The 19961-nt window shown below is 35.0% G+C and overlaps 2 protein-coding genes across 7 annotated transcripts in view; one reads left to right on the forward strand and one right to left on the reverse strand.

The window, feature by feature from the left end:
- MCPH1 (microcephalin 1) overlaps positions 1–19961 on the forward strand; it is a 136880-nt gene that overhangs the window by 54883 nt on the left and 62036 nt on the right. The window lies entirely within an intron of this gene.
- Positions 1–19961, reverse strand: part of ANGPT2 (angiopoietin 2) — a 48206-nt gene that overhangs the window by 1428 nt on the left and 26817 nt on the right. For both annotated transcript variants that reach the window (XM_072857801.1, XM_072857800.1), the window contains 6 exons: positions 18056–18177; positions 16028–16260; positions 13593–13723; positions 5324–5425; positions 4638–4804; positions 764–894 (listed from right to left, as the gene is read on the reverse strand). In XM_072857801.1, the coding sequence (XP_072713902.1) occupies positions 764–894; positions 4638–4804; positions 5324–5425; positions 13593–13723; positions 16028–16260; positions 18056–18177 (886 nt within the window). The remainder of the gene's footprint in view (positions 1–763; positions 895–4637; positions 4805–5323; positions 5426–13592; positions 13724–16027; positions 16261–18055; positions 18178–19961) is intronic.

Below are 19961 nucleotides of genomic sequence, written 5' to 3' on the forward strand. Positions count from 1 at the left end.
ATAGCCCTTTGGCCAGTTGGGGTCAGCTGTCCCAGCCGTGTCCCCTCCCAGCTTCTTGTGCACCCCCAGCCTACTCGCTGGTGGAGTGGGGTGAGCAGCAGAAAAGGCCTTGACTCTGTGCAAGCACTGCTCAGCAATAGCTAAACCATCCCTGTATTATCAACACTGTTTTCAGCACAAATCCAAAACATAGCCCCACACTAGCTACTATGAAGAAAATTAACTCTATCCCAGCCAAAACCAGCACATGGCATTTCATAATTATATTAAAATATGGAATTAAATATTTGTACCCTTCTGCGGCATGTACAGTATACAGCAGCTTTTGGGATTTTCTTCTCCTCTGGATAGTTGGGGAACAGGTCTGTGCCTAAAGAATCAGGAGCCATTTCACTGACCAACTGAATCTCTAAAACAAGTTTTTTGAGGGGGTTAATTGTTTTGATCTCTGGGACTATGTTATCTCATTCCTTGGAACAATCTGCTGTCACTCTGGTTAGTTCCACAATTACAGAATTTCTTGTACCCCAACTTGAGAGACTGGGTTTTTTTCTCCAGCTTTAACTTCTCTTGTTTCACTTTAACTAACCTTTGTCCAATGATAGAATATTACATCTGGAGTCACCGTACTAGCGTTTCTATCTGTGAGTTTTGGACTTCTTCAATAGTCAAAATTTACTGTCAAAATTATCACTGTTTATCTCACAGACAATTTCAGTGCCAATAAAAATAGGAAGACTGAGAAACAAAAAAACATTCTTACCTCCTGTTAGCATTTGTGAACATTTGCAAATACATTTGTCATTGTCTGCATCCTTTGTGCTAAAATCATTTCCTGGTTGGCTTATACTACTTATTTTGCCTGCTGTCCCAGTAAGTCCTTTAAGGTAGATCCTGTAGGAGTGAGGAATGGAAAAACAATTATTATGTGGAAGTTAATGGTAGTTGATCTGCAAAATAATGATGGAATAGTTTGCAATAAATATCCTGTTCAAATAGGTCAGTTCTCTTATGGCCAATGTACTGTTCTAAGCTGTTTTGCAGCATAATGTTTTCATATGAGCGGAAATGGTCAGCACAATATTCTAATGAACAGCCTCCACATTTGTGGAGATGACTGTTTTGTTCATGTCATATTAGAAGAAAATGAGAGCAGGTAGATAATAACTCCTGGAATTTTTCATTTCTTGCATTTCTTAATACTATAAGTAGATTGTATGCAATAATTTTTTTTTTTACTCGAGTTCAAAAGTTTAAACCAAAACTTTTATGATTCCTATTTTGCTGTTAGCACAATATGGCAATGTAGCATTACAACTTTGCATCTATGAGAGATAATAGCATTACCTGGACTACTAATTACCAACTAGTAACTGATATTTTAGGAGTTTCTCAGTATTTCCCTTTCTGCTTTCCTAATTACTCTTCCTTTTCACATCCTTCATAGATTTATTTGTGTTAAATCATAGAATCATGTAGGTTGGAAAAGACCCTTAATATCATCAAGACCAACACCCACCTCGCTACAACCTCCTTCCAGGTAGTTGTAGAGAGCAATAAGGTCTCCCCTCAGCCTCCTTTTCTCCAGGCTAAACAACCCCACTTCCCTCAAATGCTCCTCATAAGACTTGTGCTCTAGACCCTTCACCAGCTTCGTTGCCCTTCTCTGGACACGCTCCAGCACCTCAGTGTCTCTCTTGTAGTGAGGGGCCCAAAACTGAACACAGTATTTGAGGTGTGGCCTCACCAGTGCCGAGTACAGGGGGACAATCACTTCCCTAGTCCTGCTGGCCACACTATTTCTGATACAAGCCAGGATGCTGTTGGCCTTCTTGGCCACCTGGGCACACTGCCAGCTCATATTCAGCCGGTTGTCAACCAACACCCCCAGGTCCTTTTCCACCAGTCAGCTTTCCAGCCACTCTTCCCCAAGCCTGTAGCATTGCATGGGGTTGTTGTGACCCAAGTGCAGGACCCAACACTTGGCCTTGTTGAACCTCATACAATTGGCCATTGATCCAGCCTGTCCAGATCCCTCTGTAGAGCCTTCCTACCCTCAAGCAGATCAACACTCCCACCCAACTTGGTGTTGTCTGCAAAATTACTGTGAGTGTGCTCAATCCCCTCGTCCAGATCATTGATAAAGATATGAAACAAAACAGAGGTATTTAAGTTTGCTTCAATTTCCTGTCAAGGTAGGCTTTCAGTGAGGCTGCTACTGTTTTGATCTGCTTACACAGGTGGAGATGCAGTCTCAGTGGGGAGAGACATGGGGCACCGAACTGGGGAGGGTATTACACAGCTATTTCTGTTACGTTGAATTGGAAGTACTTGAACCCTCTGTTCCCACAGTACCTCTTTGGTGATTGTGTTTCTGTATCAAATAGCTTATCCTTCTCAGAGGTATTCTATTCGTTTAAGGAGGAGATCTGACTCTGAGGAGAACGAACTTGTCCCCGGATCAGTCTTCATCTTGCATGTAATTCTCTGCTTATGATAGAAGTTGGTTTTGGTAGTTTAACAGATAATTTTAACCAATTTTATATTCCTTATTTGAAAATGTTAAGAATGAATAAATTTTTATTCATTTAGGTTTCAAAAGAACAGCTCATTACAGATTTTCTCAGAAATCTCTTTCAAAAAATTAAATATTCTGTTTTTCCTTAAGGTGAGTTCAAAATTCTGTAAGCCAATTTTGAACATGAATGGTGTGAAGGTTCCAAGTGTAATGTATGAGCCTAAGCTTGATTTTCAAATATCATTTGAAGTCTAATGTAAGCAGAGTATTATTCATTTATTATTATTCATTTTTTAAAAGTACAGCTTAGTATAACAGAAGATGAGAGGCAGTGGATGTAAATTGAAATGAGAGGTTCTGACTGGATATCAGGAAAACCTTTTTCACCATGAGGACAACAAACAGTGGAACAGGTTGTGCAATCTCCACCTTTGGAGGTTATCAAGACCCAACTGGATAAAGCCTGAGCAACCTGGCCTGACCTCATAGCTTTGAGATCAGGAAGTTTGACTCAAATGAAGTCCATTCTGATCTCAATTTTTCTATGAATCTATGAAATTTCAGTTTTATGACCCAACTCATAATCTTTCTAGCATTCAGAACGTATTAATGTTTTCAATGTAATTAAAGTTGCTCTTAATTGAATACTTTCTTAGTTTTTTTCTTTTTCATAATGTTAAAAATATTCTTTAATCCACTGCATTCTACGATGCATTCCATGTTTGCATTTTAAAAATAAAGTATCTATTTTTCTTTTCAACCATCTTAGTTTTCAGTTAATTATTTTTTAATATTGTAAGTAGACAACAGTAATGACCCATTTTGCAAAGGTTGCCTTTTTAAGTATTTTAAAGCATTACTTTAAAAAAAATCTCTGCTGTAGATTCTGACTGTTTCCAGATGAAAAAATATTTGCTTTGGAATTGAGACAACTGTATACTACTAAGGCATTAAGATCTAACGTTTTGGGGGACGGGGATGCTGATAGTTTTGGATTGCTTTGCATGTAAGACTTGAGTTGAAGTAACAGTATCAGTTCTCTTGAGTATCAGATTGACTTTGTTTACAACAAATAGTTGCTAGAAATCTTGGAGAAATTAATCTAAATTTAGGCCATTTTTCTGTCCAGTCACTTAAAACTCCATGAATCTGTAAGATTCCTATAAAGAAACATTTCCTGGACTATGTAATAGGAAAGCATCTGTTATACTGTAGAGTCTCCGTATAGAAGAAACCTTCTATAACCAACCAGACAATATCTACTGCATTTACAGAGAGCCTGGAGAATGAAGTATGAACTGCCCATACATTTCAGCTGTGGCTGATACTGTTTCAAAAAGTATAACACTATGATACTATTTAAAATGTATACTACTATGATAATATTTATTTATATATAAAGTATTTATTTAAAATGTATGTTATTTCCTATTTTAACCAAATACGGAAGAAGAAATTGTGAAGCTTTCCATTTTACAGAACGATGGGAGCGTAAGTAATAGGTCCATTAAAATCTGATGTTTTAATTGATAAGTTTGTAGGGGGTGAGACTGGACAGTTGCTATTAGCTTCATTTTCACAGGTAGGAGCGTTATTCTTTGAGAATCCAAGCCAGTGGGTCACGAAGGAGAAGGTAGCATTACCTCAGTGTGCTCTTCATGACGACAGAACAGCTCCTGCTAGCCACTGACTTAAGTGGAAAATCTTGCAGTACTGTTCATCGTATTCATCCACCTTCCAGAAATGTATTTATTGCCTGGATTCAGGATTTGATAGCAACTGCAGACAGGTTCCTACTGCTCTGAATATTGTGCACTGTCATCCGCTATACTGGCAAGTGTACCGTACCATACCATACCAATCATACCATCTCTTCATCTTTGTGCATCTTATGTGTTACACTCACCCAGTGTGCACTAGCAAAATACACATTGTCTCCATTGGGAAAAAAAATATTATTAAGACTGTTTTAAGCAATAGGTGAAAAATGGAGCAAGCATTATTTTCTGAGTGAATTGGAAAAAATGTCATAATTGGTATGAAATAATGTCATGCATCTACACAGTTTAGAATGATTATTATCGGATCTTTTTAATTCAGATCTGTTTTTTCTGCTTACCTGTATTTTAGTTCTTCACTTGCTAGAGAGAAGTGGTCATACAATGAATACGCCTCATTTCCTTCCCAGTCTTTCAGGTGTATTTTAAGAACATAACGCTTCTGATTAGTCAGTTGCGAAACAAACTCATTTCCCAGCCAGTACTCCCCAGCAGGATCACCAAATCCCTGTAATTCAAGTTGTATATTTAAATAGCTTTGTTTTGTTTTTTCTTTGAGTTTGAAATGATCACTTTATCAGTTTTTAAGTTCAATAGTTTTCAATCTGTGAACTAAGAATTTTACTGTGTCTGTGAAGGTTATAGATCTGTAATATTTCAAAAAGTTAGTTTCAGCAAAGACAATCTCAGGAATCTGAAGTAGTGAATTAATATTACTTAGTAGATTTGGAGCAGTTTCTACTATTGCCACAAGAAACACAAATATAAATAACTCAAAAAATGTGGACGTATCATGGAATAGTTGATTAAAGAAAAGTGAGGTTTCTCTTTAAAAGCAAACATCACACTTGCAAGTCTGCTTAGGCAAACAACTTCTACTACTCTGGCATTTCCTAAATGAACATCTAAGGACAAAGACAACTTCTAAAACCTGCTGACATTCTAAGGATGCTATTAATATAACTTTATTATATCAGATTTCAGGTAATAATTAGCTAATATTAAGGCTTCAGAAAACATTGTTTACCATCTTGTACTCTTTCCATGTCCGGTGAAAGTCCACACTGCCATCTTCACGTCTCTGAATAACGGTCCAACCTCCTCCACCAGTTTCCATGTCACAGTAGGCCTACCAGAGTAAGCACATAACAGCGTAAGTGCATGCAGTCATGGGAAAACAAAAATGCAAAGCATGTACTTTGCATAATTCTATATAGCGGCATGTTTTAAAGTGTTCAAGTGCAAAATGCGTATTAACCTAAAAATGCTGGTTTTCATAGCTTTCATCAGTTATGGCTGTCCACAAATAAATGTGATTCCTCAGTATATATCACACTTAACAGAATACAAATGACACCTTAAAAATAGCTGATAGCTCGTGTTAAAAGAAGAAAAAAATGAATGTAGCTTCTGATTCTATATTTCCCTCTTGCACTGATATTTTTGTGAGTTTCCTGATGAAATATTTCTCCTGAAAGATGTTTTCATTTCTCCAGCTTTTTTGTGAGAGATCCATTCAAATTTCCCATGGTTTGTCAGAGTTAAATTCAGGCAGTGAGCAATCTGAAATATGTTTTTATATCCACTGTCATTGTCCAATACCTTTGCAGATGGTCTGACACCAAAATTAAATCTAGGTGTAGAACTATTATTATCTGAAAGTTAAATCTTTAAGCCATGTTGTTATATACACAGACTGCAATGAATATCTTATGTTCTAGAACAAAAAAGTAATGACTATGTTTCCAAATATTCATAAATCATCTTTGATTTTACCAAGTTATTGCTAAACATTTGAAAGGATTGACACGTAACAGGCAGTTCAATGAACTCAGTTTTAGAATACCCAGTAAATGCATCCTGGCACAGTAAAATTCAAGTTATAGGTGACTGGTTTAGTCAATCTCCTTCTAGATTAAAATAGAAAGTGACTGAGTTAAATAGAATTCTGGTGTATGTTCACTGCAGTGTCAGAGATAAAATGTATTATTGGGAGTGCCAATATACTGGGGAGATGGTGATGGAAAAAAATCTTTTGAAAATTTAGAGGGAATTTTGGAGTGATGTTTGGGAGACATAGGGGATAAATTAACAAGAAAATCTTGTGAATATGTGAATATGTAGGACCATTTTTCTTGAGAAAAGATTTAAAATTGTTGCATCTAATTCTGCTTTCCTGAAACTAGCCAAACTTAAATGTACATGTGTGAAGTCAGTGGAGCTAAGCTGGTGTAAAACAGTATAATGGAAGTCAAACTGAAATCAGTATCTATTTAAATTGCATGTTAGTACCGATACTAATTTTAAGAAAAAACTTAAATTTCTTGTACAAATATTCCTGTTTGGAGAGTGCACAGTTAATGCTCTAGGCACTCTCATTTGGAATTTTAATTATTTTTTTACCACTTTCTGCCAAGATATTGAAGTTCTGAGTCTTCTTCAGAATTATTTCACATCTTTGTGAAGTTAGAGTTTGAGTATTAAACTACATTAACTTCTAATCTGTATTCTAGATCTTTCATCAATTAAGTGAAGTTGCATCTTCCCATGTACAGTAGTGGAGCCAAGATTTGGCTTCTTACACTTCGATAGGATATTTCATCTGTACGGATTAATAAAAAAAAAAAACAAAGCACACACATCTAGACCTGAGCATTTAGTTATGAATTTGGTTGCTTCCTTCTTTGTTTAAAAAAATCTCTTAGTGGTCTTCCTTCTTACCTAACTAATTACTGCTGCTTGTCACAGTGTGCCTATAAATGCCCCAAATCATGACTGAATGACACTGAAGCTGTATGTCTTTTTCATCCTCTTCTATGCAAGATTGTCTTATCAGTGTTAGCAGTTAGCAGATTTGAGTTCTTTGAACTGTTAGATATCCGTGAAATTAATTGAAAAAGTATGACTTCAGAGAAGCCAGAGCTTCCTTCTGTCCTATGGCAGTGTTTTGTGTCTTTTTAGGAAGTCAAGTGTGCTCCTTACTAAGTTTTCAATATAGTTGGCTCTTTTAGGGTATGCATGTATTTCTGTGTATGTGTATTGTACGTATGTTACACACACACACGTACATATTTATATAAATCAAGCAGGGTATTTACAATGCAAGCAGTGGCATATACACTGTTCAAAGGCATCAGACTTTTGAAGGGACAGCAAGCCCTTAGAGCTGCATACATTAAACATGTTAGTGTTTCAATAGGCTGTAACACATTGGAAATCCAAAGAAGATACTGTATTTTAAGGTTGTATCTAGAGTCTTTGTTCAAGGTCAGACAATTGTGGGACATTCAACTGGAGATTTTTAGGAAAGATAAAAGAAAGAAGAAAAAGAGTTGGATTCGGGATTACTTGTTAAAGTATGTCATGTGAACGGAATTTAATTGAAAGCAGCAACTTTAATTTGTGCTGCCGTATGCAATTCCTTGCACCTCAAAGCCTGTTTTGTGTTTGTTTTTACTAACCTCTGTATTTAATGACTGGTAAAGATATGATAATAGTATATAAATTAAATTTAGTAAAAATAAAAATTTTTTATTTTTATAAATAAAAGGCTGAAGATAAGGTATTGTAAAAGATGATCAATCTGTTTTAGAAAGCTAACTCATGTGATGTGTAATGCATATGTGAATATTAATTTCCACAGGAGGCTATAAAGGGGAATACTAGGGATAGGCTAAAGCAAATGCAGATACTTTTATTAAGCATCTCTGCAAATTAAAATGCTGATTTAACAGTGGTCAAGTATCGTTGATTGTAGAGAAAGTTGTTGACTCAAGCTTCACCCCACTGAGAGGACAGTATAAGCAGCCAGACTGAAAATAGAACTGTTTCACCCTTCTCTAAAACATATAGTTTTTAACTACTTAGAGAGAGAGGCTGGGTATTAATTTACATGGGCCACTGGTCCAGTCTAATATTGCTATTGTAGATGTTAATTGATGTTTTTGAATGTTACATACAATTTCCTTGAGGTCTATCATCTAAATTTCAATTCAGCTGGAATGATTACTTTGAAGATATAAATGCCTTAAAATAGCACTTTATTTAGTTCTAATGAGATTAAAATATTCTCAAACAGTGAATGGCTGTGAATGTCTTACATAAAATATTCCTGTTATAGCCAGTATTCATTTTGTATGTGAACGCTAAGACAACTGGCTTTTATAGACACTATTGACTTTTTAGGATAAATGCTGGGGTACTGCAAATTTGTTCTCAAAGGGAGAAGCAATTTAGTAGGAACTGAAACACATAATAAGAAACTGAAGAAGAGATGTCCATAAAAATCTCATGTAGATTTTTCTTACAGTAATGATTTTATAAATTTTATGTCAATTTGGGAGTATAATTTTTCCACACCAAAAAACTTGATGTCAGGCATCTGTAAGTGCTTCTAAAAGATGCCAGTTTATGGCCTTGGAAAGGGAAATCCTTTTCTTTCTTGGGTGGAAGTGTGGCACAGGCAAAGGGAATGTACTGGTTCCATCATCTCCTAGTGTCATAGTAACTGTTTTAAAAGATAAGATTATTGTTGTTTGAGATTTCAGTGTATAGTTTCTAACTTCTGTACCTCGTGGTTGCATACTTGCTCCTTGAACTAGCTAAAAAGTAAAAATTCTTTTTACCAGCTATTAAGTAAGCATCATACCGTAAAACATTTTGCTTTCAAATGTTTTTGCTTGACTGACAATCCAGAAGCCTACCTTTCAAGCCCTCACATGTGCAGCTTTGCTCATGAAATCATTCCTTTTCTTTCCAGATCATTTCCCTAGAAATCAATTATCTGACTAAACAAGATGAAAATACTTACTGTAAAGCTAGAAACTTCAAATTTACATACACACTTGATTTTTAATTTGGGAAAGAATAAAGTCAATGAAGAAAAATGTCAGTAAAGATTACAGAAAGAGAATTAATGAAGTAAGTTGATCTATTTTTATTACTTTTTACTAAAAATACTTAAGTGAATGTTGTATATTCACAAGTAATTTTAGGGATGGAGATAGGCTATTCAGTAAAATGAAGATTAAGGAAAGGATTTGCTTGGTTTAAAATAATACAATAAATTGCTGTGTCAGTCTGCAGAGGCAACAATTTCTTCATGATGTATGTGAAAGATGAGGGGAGAGGAAGCATTTATTTGAACTATAGCTTCTTTTTTAAAAAAATCTTCATTCGCCACTAAAATGATATGCATATGATGCTTTCTCTAACACCGATTACTAGAACAGAACCCTTCTGACCTTTCAGCCTAGCCTAGGTTTTATATTCAAAAGGAAGAAATGTAACATTTCGTAAAACTAGTAAAAATAGATACCAAGATTTGGCAGGCAGCAGGAGTCTTCAAACAGATGCCAAAAAGAATAAAGAGATTAGCCTCTCAAATTACAACAAATTGGCAGGGGGAATATTTGATTTATCTTGTGAACTGCTTCAGTACTTACAGTTCTAGCAGCTGTAGTGCTGTGAGAGCTAAGGTCAGCTGTTCATCTTTTTCACCTTCAGCTAACGATCAACACTGTATTTTTGAAAATGCTGTAAGGTACGTGTAACTAGAAGTAGTCCCTTTTCCAAAGATTATAAGCACCTAAGCTGTGAGCAGTCAATTTGATGTCTTCACTGTCTAGGAATTTGACTTTCGGAGCAAGTAATTTTTCTTCTTTTTTCTTGTATGTTAGGATATTTGGGGTATAAGTGTTTTCAAACTTACTTTCTGAATGGTAAGGCTCGGTCTGAGTTATCAGGATGAAGATCCACTACAATTTTTATACCAAAGCAAGTGCAGTTGCCACGTCTGTGCAGTTTTCCTTTGCATCACTTTTGGCTGTTGGCTGAACGCTTTTGAGTCATGATGCTCAATGATTTTGTATTCTGCTATCTCTAGCTCCTAGAGGTGCAACTAGATAACAATTGTGGTCCTAGTTTCCCTGTTCTGGAAAAAGTAACTACACGCATGGTTTGTAATGTAATTTAACTGAATACCAGTTACCAGTGAAAAAGACAGATGATGAGACTTCTAAAATTCACAAAAAAACCCTCATCTGACCTCTTGCTGTATTGGAGAAGCTACATATACGCTCTTTTTTAATGCTCGGGGTTGAAAACAATTTGTATATGTGTATTTTAGATGTAAGGTCCATGGCATGGGCTCCTTTTGAAATGATTAGCTAGTTGTCTGGATGATCACTTTTAAGGAAAGTTATGCAAAACCACTTTTGTTGGTAAATTCAAACTGGCCCAAATCACTTTCTGCAAGAAAGTTTTGGTTAAAAAGGCCTTGGCTTGGAATGCGTGTCGGTTCTGGGATGAAAGTTCAGCTCAACGGGGGTGGAAATGGGGAAGAGCTTAGCCACTGCTTCAGCCGCTATTTTAAGATTTGGGGTAAGATGTTGGTAACAGTTGTGGTAGCGGTCGAGCTAATATATTAGGATCATCCAGACTCAGACTATTCTGCCTGGTTAAGACCAGAAGGTTAATTGGTTCAGGTAACTGCTGTAAACATGAAGCTATTGACTTTTCATGAGTTTGCCTCTGCCATTTTTCCTTGTGTCAGCAGTTTTTTGCTGTTTTTCCTCAGTGTTTTTAAAAGGACTTTGCTTTTGTCCTGGTGCAGAACAGGAAAGCTTGAAAGCTTGAAAATATTAATGGAATGAAATAATTGTTTTCCTCTCAGCTCTTGTATGCAATTCTTTAGTTTTGGATTATGATGGGAGACAAATTAGTAAAGTGGGATCAGTTACAGATTACACAGAAGTTGTTTATAAGCCTGTTCGGAGGTCAGAAGGTGTTACAAGAGGAAAAGACAAAAACATAAACAGCAGTGCAGCACTTTTGGCAAATAAAAAAGGTCATTCTGTTTCCTGGTCTGAGTGGCCATCCACATCATAAACAGTTGAAAATGGTGTAACGTGTTGATTATCCCTAAACCTTCACTTCCCTTGACAACTCCTCTTATGTATTTGTATTTGTATAAAAAATCTGCATCAGATTAAAACTTTTTAGTCTCTTATTTTTCATGTCATACAGTAAGTAAAACCTTCACTGTCTTTTTAAGTGTCTTTTTCATTCTATCTGAAGTGGGCAGAATAAGATTAAAATTCTTTAATATTATTAAATGAATTACTAATTTAATTAAATTATTACATTTTAACTACTTTTTTTAACCTAGTCAATTACCAAAATGGGTATTTTTCTTAAGTGTTTTAAGCCTCCATGTTCAAATGTAAAGCATTTAATATTTTACAGTCTAGGAAATTTGCGATTGTACTTTTGTTTCAGGGATAGAATATTTTGGTAGGTTTTAGTTTTGTAGAAATGTGCGTTGCTCTAGCTTCTCAGATCATATAAATTACCTAAACATTTATGGCTTTGAAAATGCAGTGTTAAAGTTTATGACAGAAATTTTCATTCTGTAATATGGCATGCACTTGTTTCTGCTTTTAGAAAATATGCATGCTCCGTGTATTATATTTGACAGTAAAATTAAAACCAAAGGTAAAAACTTGAGACAAGTAATATTAAGAGAGTCAAGGTATGTAACCCTTCCTGAGATGTCTAACAAAGACTGCTGCAATCTATTACTTTAGAGATGTAGTAGCTTGCATCTCCTTTACCATTTAAAATTGTGATTCTAGATATCTATGCTATTTAAATACCATTCTGTTTCACGTGTAATGAAACACTTTATTTAATCTTATGTAACTAATTTTCTTGTGAAACGAATGTATTGAATGTAGACTAGACTATTCCAAAGGAAAACTCGCCTCTTCCCCCCCCCCTCCCCCCAAGAGAAGCAGACTGCAGATATCATCATTTCTCTGGATGATATCTGCAAAAATTGCAGGGTTTATGTATTGTATTTTATAGATCTTACCAAAACAAATTGCTTATTTCCTTTAGTTGAGAGCTTTGTAAGGGTAAAGATCACAAAGTCTGGCTTGGGCTAGATGAAGTTCTGGCACTTCAAGGACTAGTCATTGGTGAACTTAATTTCTAAACCTTTGCTATCAAAACTTGGGAAAAAAAAATGCTTTCTCTGTCAGAGTTTTACAAGTGCTTTTCCACATGAGCCCTCATTTTTCTCTGCTTTTGTACATTTTCTGTAAGGTTTTTTTTCCCAAGTATTTCTGATATAATAAAGTAGAGCCTTAGAAATTCCATAAAATACTTCCGTTTTTGTAAGGAAATGTCTACAGTATGAAATTGTAGAGTAAAAACATTAGAAAATTATTTAGTGTTTGTCTAAGAATTATATTAAGCATTTTTGTTTATATTCAAATGTCCCTTAGCCTCCTCAGCCTGCTGTGTCTGAAAAGTTGGAAACAAATGTTCACCATTTGAGCCCCACTCCTCAGAATGCTCACTGCAGTTTTTGGTTCTTTATCCTCACAATCCACCAGGGACTTTTCTCCCTTTCAGATTTTATGAATTGTTTCAACTGAATTATACTATCTGAAGCTTTATCATTTTATTTACTTCAGTAGATGGAGCATCTCTGTCAGGCATCCAGTATTTCATCCACTCAGTGCCATTTCTAGCTCAAGGTCCCTTCTATAGAGGTATGGTGTATTGCTTTAACTGAAATTGATATTGAAGTTCGTTTCAGTTAAACAAATAGGGGAAAAAATATCCATAGAGGAATTTAAACTGATCTAGTGAAACCACTGCAAACTCCCCCCTTTTAGTTAAATCAGAGAAGTATTTTCCAGGAAAGTCCTCTCTGTTATCCAGTGTCAGTTGTGCTGATCTAATTGCTAATCTAATTGCTATGCAAATGCCCTTAAAACTCTGCGTAACAAAGAACTGGAACCCATACATGAGTTCAGTACTAGTAGATTGCTCACATGAGTACACATCCATGAGTATTCTTCCATGCCCCTGATTTTACCTCCTTTTGCCACCTGAAGGGACTTGGGCATATGAAAGGAACTAAGAACTTGGGGGAGACAGGAGATTGCTGATCATGCAGAGCAATTGTGTTGGAGTTAGAGATTTTATAAAGAAATTACAGTACTATATTGCTTTAATTGCATTAATTACGTGGAAACAAAGAATGAAATTCTGGCATGCTGAAGTGAACAACAAAATGCTCATTCATTTCAACTGAGCCAAGATTTCACCTGAAGGACTTTCTTCTTCCTGTGAGATACTCAGATCTACAAGTGATGAAATGGTCATAAAAAAACATGGTAAGTAATAAACTTCACTATTAACTAGCCTTTAAAATAGCATATTTACCAGATCAAATAACTTTTTAACACACACTATGCCTAGGTAGTACTTGATAGCCATCCCACCTTCTGTTCTTGTGCAGTGTTTGGAACTGTTAAAGTGTAGATTCCACTGGTTGTCAGTCCAGATTTGAAAGCTTCAGCACAGTCTTTGAAGCTGATTTGCTCCTCTTTAGCTATGAAGTTGTTCTTAGCTGCTAAAAATACAATAGAAATTGAAGGCATTAAGAGGAGATGAATAAAAGTTACTAAGAAGTAATTAATGATGTAATCAGCTTAAAGCTTTGCAGTTCCAAAAAATATGCCTGGTCCTGAAAGAAATGACAGATCAAGGTATTAATGATGTGTGTTGTTACTTTATATTATTTAGACATGTTATTCTGATATGAGCATGGTTGTTTGATATGTTGAAAAGTGATGACACTTATTAATATTGAATAAGAAAACTTAGGGTATAGCATCTCATTCAGTTAAACAGTTTCTGCTTCCATTCATTGCCTTTGCTGGACTCACATGCATTACGACCTCTACGTGCATTAACTACTATTAAAAACATATCTAACCAGCAAGTGATTATATTAATAATGACCTTTGGCCAGTACTCTAAAATTGTGAAATCTAACACGAGTTATTAAATCTTTTATAATACAGCTGACTGGAATAACTACTCTTACAAAGTTTTAGCTACATTTTTGTGTCTGTGCTGAGCAGGACAACTTTGTATGTACCAAGCTGAAGCTTGGTAGCTCAGCCCAACCCACTAAGGAAACATCCCTTCTGGGATTCATTTCTGTAAAAAATACATTTTAATATGCCTAGGCTGCCTTGTTTTACAGAACAATCTAAGGCTCATCTTTTTGTTCAGTTCTTTATTAACTATGGAGGTTGGAATTTCCTGGCATTTCGCCTGCTGACTGATATTTCATATTTGACCATTTTGGGGTTGGTTCTGTGTATTTTCCCTTTTAATTTAATCTAACAAGCACAGCCAGTTAGTACAAAGTTTTAGGTGCCATAAAAATATATGCTTATATTACAGTTGCTTATGTTCTTTTTACCTTGCTTATGCGTTATTTACCAGTTTACATGCTTTGCCTTAAATATAAAAATAACACGTTCAGTGTTTTAATTGCTTTTCCACACTCTATTGTTTGTATACTGTCTTAGAAGCTTTCCCTGCTAATTTTGTCTTTTTGGCAAACATTCATTATTTTTTCCACTCTGGGTTTAACAGTGTCACAGCCAACATGACTTTGACTTGTTTACTTATTTGTGCACTAGCATAGCAGATAACATCAGCAGGAACATGTAGAGCCTTGGTAATGGTATTTAAGGGGATAGTGTCAGTTATTAAAACAAAAAACTTGGGATTTACTTTGTTTAGAAAAACCTACAACATCATTATTATTTAGGACACTACTGAAAGCGAGAACTTCCAAACACCCTTTTCCTTTTTTGTGATCCAACTTACAGTAGTGTAGCATAGTCTATCTAGACTGTCTTTTAACTTGTAATGACAACTATTTTAAAATTTTCCTAGTATTTAATTTTAAATCCTTTTTTAGAGGTTCTATATGCTTGTGTATTTCCGGCCCTGAGAACTTTACAGGCAAAAATGCCACATTCTTTACTCTTTTATATAGAACAGCTATACCTTCTTAATTTGTCAAAGTTCTGTATCAGACATGAAATTCAAGGTAAGGAATTTGTTCATTTGTTTAAATCCTGTTTAAGCTTCAGCTTATGATTTGTGTGGGTTTTTTACGGAGCATGTGAATCTGCATAAATTTGGAAGCTATGCTCAGTGGCTATGATTTGTTGCAGGGCTGTCAGGCATTTAGGGGTGAGGTTATTGCCTATAAAATTTGCTAGGCTGAGGGATTTTTAGGATTAATAGGGAAGCTTCAGTGAAAGAGTGGAGGACTTTTGGGACTACCTGCTGCCCTGGGCTGGTGCTTTCTGTTGTTTGGGGCATGCATAGGTGCTAAGAACTGGGCCAGTGCTGCTTCCTTTGCCTTTAATAGCCAAAGAACAATAATTTGTTCTTTCTCTGATCAACTCTATGTGCGTAGAGCAATGAAAAGTGGCAGAAGCAACCTTAGTGAGCCAGGAAGAAAAGCTACAGGCCTACATCATGCAGTCTAACCTAGATATATGGTCAAGGGAGTGTGTATTGCCAGATGAATGAATGCCATGTGAGATGAATGATGTTTGGCATCTCTGTATTTTGTTGAACCACTGGAGAAGTGGGCAGGCAAACCAATATAAACCACAGAAGATGAGCAAAATGTTGAAAAGAAACCACATAAATGTTGTGGTTGTTCCCCTCCCCTGCCCCTAAAAAATAAGTTAGTTAACTCAGATGCAGAATTTAAGGAAAAAAATATATACTTTTTGAGAAGCCAAAGTGTGGGGAAACTGGTTGTAAGACTTATAGGTAATAATGTACACAAATTAGGGAATGTCACTCAAATGATATAAACATGTCTGCTTTTACTTACAGTTTGGTGTAGATATCATAGTAAGCAAGTTATGAACAGTCTCCATCAGATCATGTTGCTGTTTTTGCAGAACTGAGTTGTTTACTGTAGCTGTAACTAACTGTTTTTCTAGTTCTTCTATAATAGAATTCTGTCTGGCTACTAGGACTTGAAGCTGATCTTTTTCATCTTTTATTGACTTCAGCTGAAGTGTGTGCTTGTCTTCCATCTCAAGAACTCTTTTTTCTAGAAAGCTAAATAAAAGATTACAGTTAGACTCCTCAGAAACAATTTTGAGCTGATGTCGAGAATCAAGGCTGTTGCAGAAGTTTTTCTGCATAAGTACTCAACTTAATTCTGTGATGCCATGCATGCAGTAGAAAGCTAATGAAAGCTGAGTTTAGTTTGATATATATGCTTTAATTTATTATATAATTAATTAGTACATTAATAAACAACATTGTAGTCTGTATCACAGGCTTTTAAGTGTAACAATTGGGTGTTTGATAATTAAACACTATGAAAGGAAAGATATCGTTTGGTCCTGAAAAAAGGATAGTAGTGCTAGAAGTACAGGGAGGATAAAATGGATGTAGACCCAAAGTAACCATTATGAATATGAATATGAAGCGTCTTGAATACCATTCTCTCAGAGTTTAGGCATAATAGTGAAGGATTTCATGTTTTTATCCATTAAAAGATGAAACTCATTCAAAGATGATTCTAGGAACTTTTCAAATGTCCTGTGTCATAATAAAATATATTCTTAACAGAAATGAATGTTATGGCATTAAGACAGAGAAACCTGCAATTAGTTTCTTGAAGATGTGTTACCCATCTCCAGTTCTGGAGCTGGTGCGAGTAGGTGACTGGCTGGAAAATTATTTCATTGGTAATTGTTCTGATGCAGACTCAGAGAAAGCTGATGTTAAAAGATGCATGGCCAGAAGGGAGAAGTTCACCTAAAATCCATTACTGTTATTGAAAAAAATCCTGAACCTTATAATTATGGTTCAAGCCGATTAAGTCGATATCAGATTGTCTTTTGTTAGGTGAGAAACAATGCTTTTGTGTTTACGTGGGTTTTACAAGACTAGTCTAAAGTCTGCTGAGTTCAACACAAAAAAGGTGACATTTTAAAATTCAGTATTTATTTTGCTTTCCATTTGATAAGGATGCTTGTTTTTACTAAGCTGGTAGATAAAACCTTTAGGTAGCATATATAAATGTAGCAGAGTAGTGAACAAAAATGTCAAAACATGTCTCCTGGGTTTTTTTTAGCTAATTCTTTTAAAATAAAAAGCACTTTGCACATATGGTTCTCATTGAAAAACATGGCTTTGAAGGAGAAAACTTACTGTTATTGCTGCTTTTAGATTTCTCTGTAAACTATTTATTGCCAAAAGTAAAATAAGACCCTGGTGATATGAAAATGAAACTAGCTGAAAAAAGGTATGAGCCTTTGGACAACAGAAAGTTGTCCAAATGTTCTGTACTCATTTCTGAGTACAGAAATGGACAGGAGTAATAATTGATTATTGGTCTGAATTTCAAAAGATTGACTAGTAAGGAACATTGAATATGAGCAGTATCTGACTTTTCTGATCAGATTAGAAAAAAATTGTGGCAATGACCTGATTGTGTTTTAGGATAGCTGTGTACTACATGGAAATAAAATTTTAGAGATGTGGTTGCACTGGGTTAGTTTGAGTCAGCTACATAATCCATAACTTCATCTGGATAAGTCTAAAGAAGAATATGAATTGGCTACAACTGAAGTACTGAGAACTATTTCAGTTTTAACCTTAAGTTCCTCATATAAAGGAGAACTTTCAATAGTGAAGAATCATATATAAACAGAACACAAGAAGAATAAACCTGCATGATTGTTTAGGCCTTAAATAATATATGACCTTTGTAATGAGCACAGCTGGGTGTGGGGAGCTTCTGTACAAGGCCTTATCTTCCTACTTGAGTATGTTTGTTTCTAAAACCATTAGAAAGGCACTTTAGGGAATAGCATTTTATTGGGTCGATAGGCAAACTTACCTGTTTTTTTCTTGTAATTTAGTTATCTCGTTGGTTTGATCTGAAATCTGTCTTTCTAGTTTGTTTGTTGAAAGAGAGTGTTCCAAAAGCTGAAGTTCAAGTCTGGTTGTCTGGTTTAATACCTAAATAAAATTTATAAAAATATTTGAAAATCAAGATACTTCTTTTAAATAGACTGTAATTTCTTTATGTTGTGAAATCATGCAAATCTCTACTTAAACCTATAATTAAAAAAATACTTTTGAACACTTAATTTGGGCACAAATGTTCATAGAATGAAGAATACACAGAGTTGCACTAATTTGGTTGTTACACTACTGTGTATCATTGGGAATGTTTCAGTAGTATGCTACGTTTCTGATCAATGGCTGAGAGTTACTGTGTACTTTAGTTTTGCTGTCATACTTTCCCCTCTGTTACGATATTCTTATTTCATTACTGGAACTATTATGGTGGTTGTTCAGAGAATAATTTAAGCTGAGTTGTTTTCTCAATCTAGTGTAGAAAGAAAGTATTTTGCGTATCTCTCACTGGTTGAACTCTTGGCCCAGTCCTGAAATCACTAGGTAGTTCCCTTTTAGCTATTTTCCTTAATTCCAAATTATATTTTTAAGTGTTTAGCATGTGACCACACTTCTGTCAACTCATTCCTTGCATCTTAATGTTACCTTTTCTATATATATTGTTTACTGTCTAAATTTATTTGCATCTTTAAATGAAGAAATGCAGATATTAGGAAACATGGAAGATACTTTTTGGTTTGTATCGGATTGCATTACTTGAGGCATGTTTTCTAGAAATATTTTCTCATTGTTTTAGAACAGCTTTTTTTAATTCAGCAGAATTTGGCTTTCGTTGGCAGGAAGAATTGATTACTCATGTCCTTCATGTTAAACAGTCATTCAGGACATGATTTCACACTTAAGTGTAATTGAAAACTACTGCCAAAAGTAAGTGTCCTTGAGAGAGCAATTGTTTGGTTAATTTCCTTATGTTGTTAATTAAGCCCTTAACCCAGTCACCAGTAATTTCAAGCAGAGAAGTAAAGTTACAGTGATGATTTTCTTCCTCTAAGTAGAAAATAATTGAATAATTTCCATAAAGACATTACTGTGAATGAATAAATACATTCTCTCAACATGTGCAAAATACTGGGCTCCTGAATAATACAATCAGAAAGTTGAATTCAGCACGCTTGTGAGTTATGAACTCTCAGTTTATCAAAGAGTTCACAAAGGCTTGTTTGAGGTTAAAAAATGTAATTGAATCATTGGATGAATTATACAGATAGTAAAATGTCTAACAAGGATTTGGGGGTTTGCATGCTATTTACATTATATAAAATGTTATGTGCTACATACTATATTCATTCTTTCTTTTGGGAGTTATATATCTGAATTTTCCTACCATGTTAGCAAAACTACAAATACAAACCTTTCTACATGGATTGGACTTGTCCTTAGAACATATTAAAATTTGCATTCTACTTCACAGAATGTCTTGTTGTAGTTAATGCTTTTCAATTAACATAATAATTAAAGCCATTACATTTTTTTGTTTGAAATCATTTAGAGAATAATATGTACAGTAGGCAAGTTTACTTCTGTGTGAATATACTTTTCTAGTAGCCTCCTTCTAATTCCTTTTTTCGTGATTCATCTCTGGTTTATTTATCCTTCTGATAAATAACAATACTACAGTGCATTGTGCTGGAAATGAACTGTTATCCCAGTTCTACTATCTGTGAAAACATTAATTAAAAAGATGCATTTTTATTGATAAAACATTTTAAAAAATACAAAAAAAACCAATTAAATGTAAAAAAGCAATAAAAAAGCAATTAGCCTGGTAAGTGGAACAAAGGCAAAGTTTGAAGGAACTCTCCCTTAGGTAAGATCTGGTGGTG

Source organism: Ciconia boyciana, chromosome 3 (genome assembly GCF_034638445.1).
Source record: "Ciconia boyciana chromosome 3, ASM3463844v1, whole genome shotgun sequence".
Classification (NCBI taxonomy): Eukaryota; Metazoa; Chordata; class Aves; order Ciconiiformes; family Ciconiidae; genus Ciconia; species Ciconia boyciana.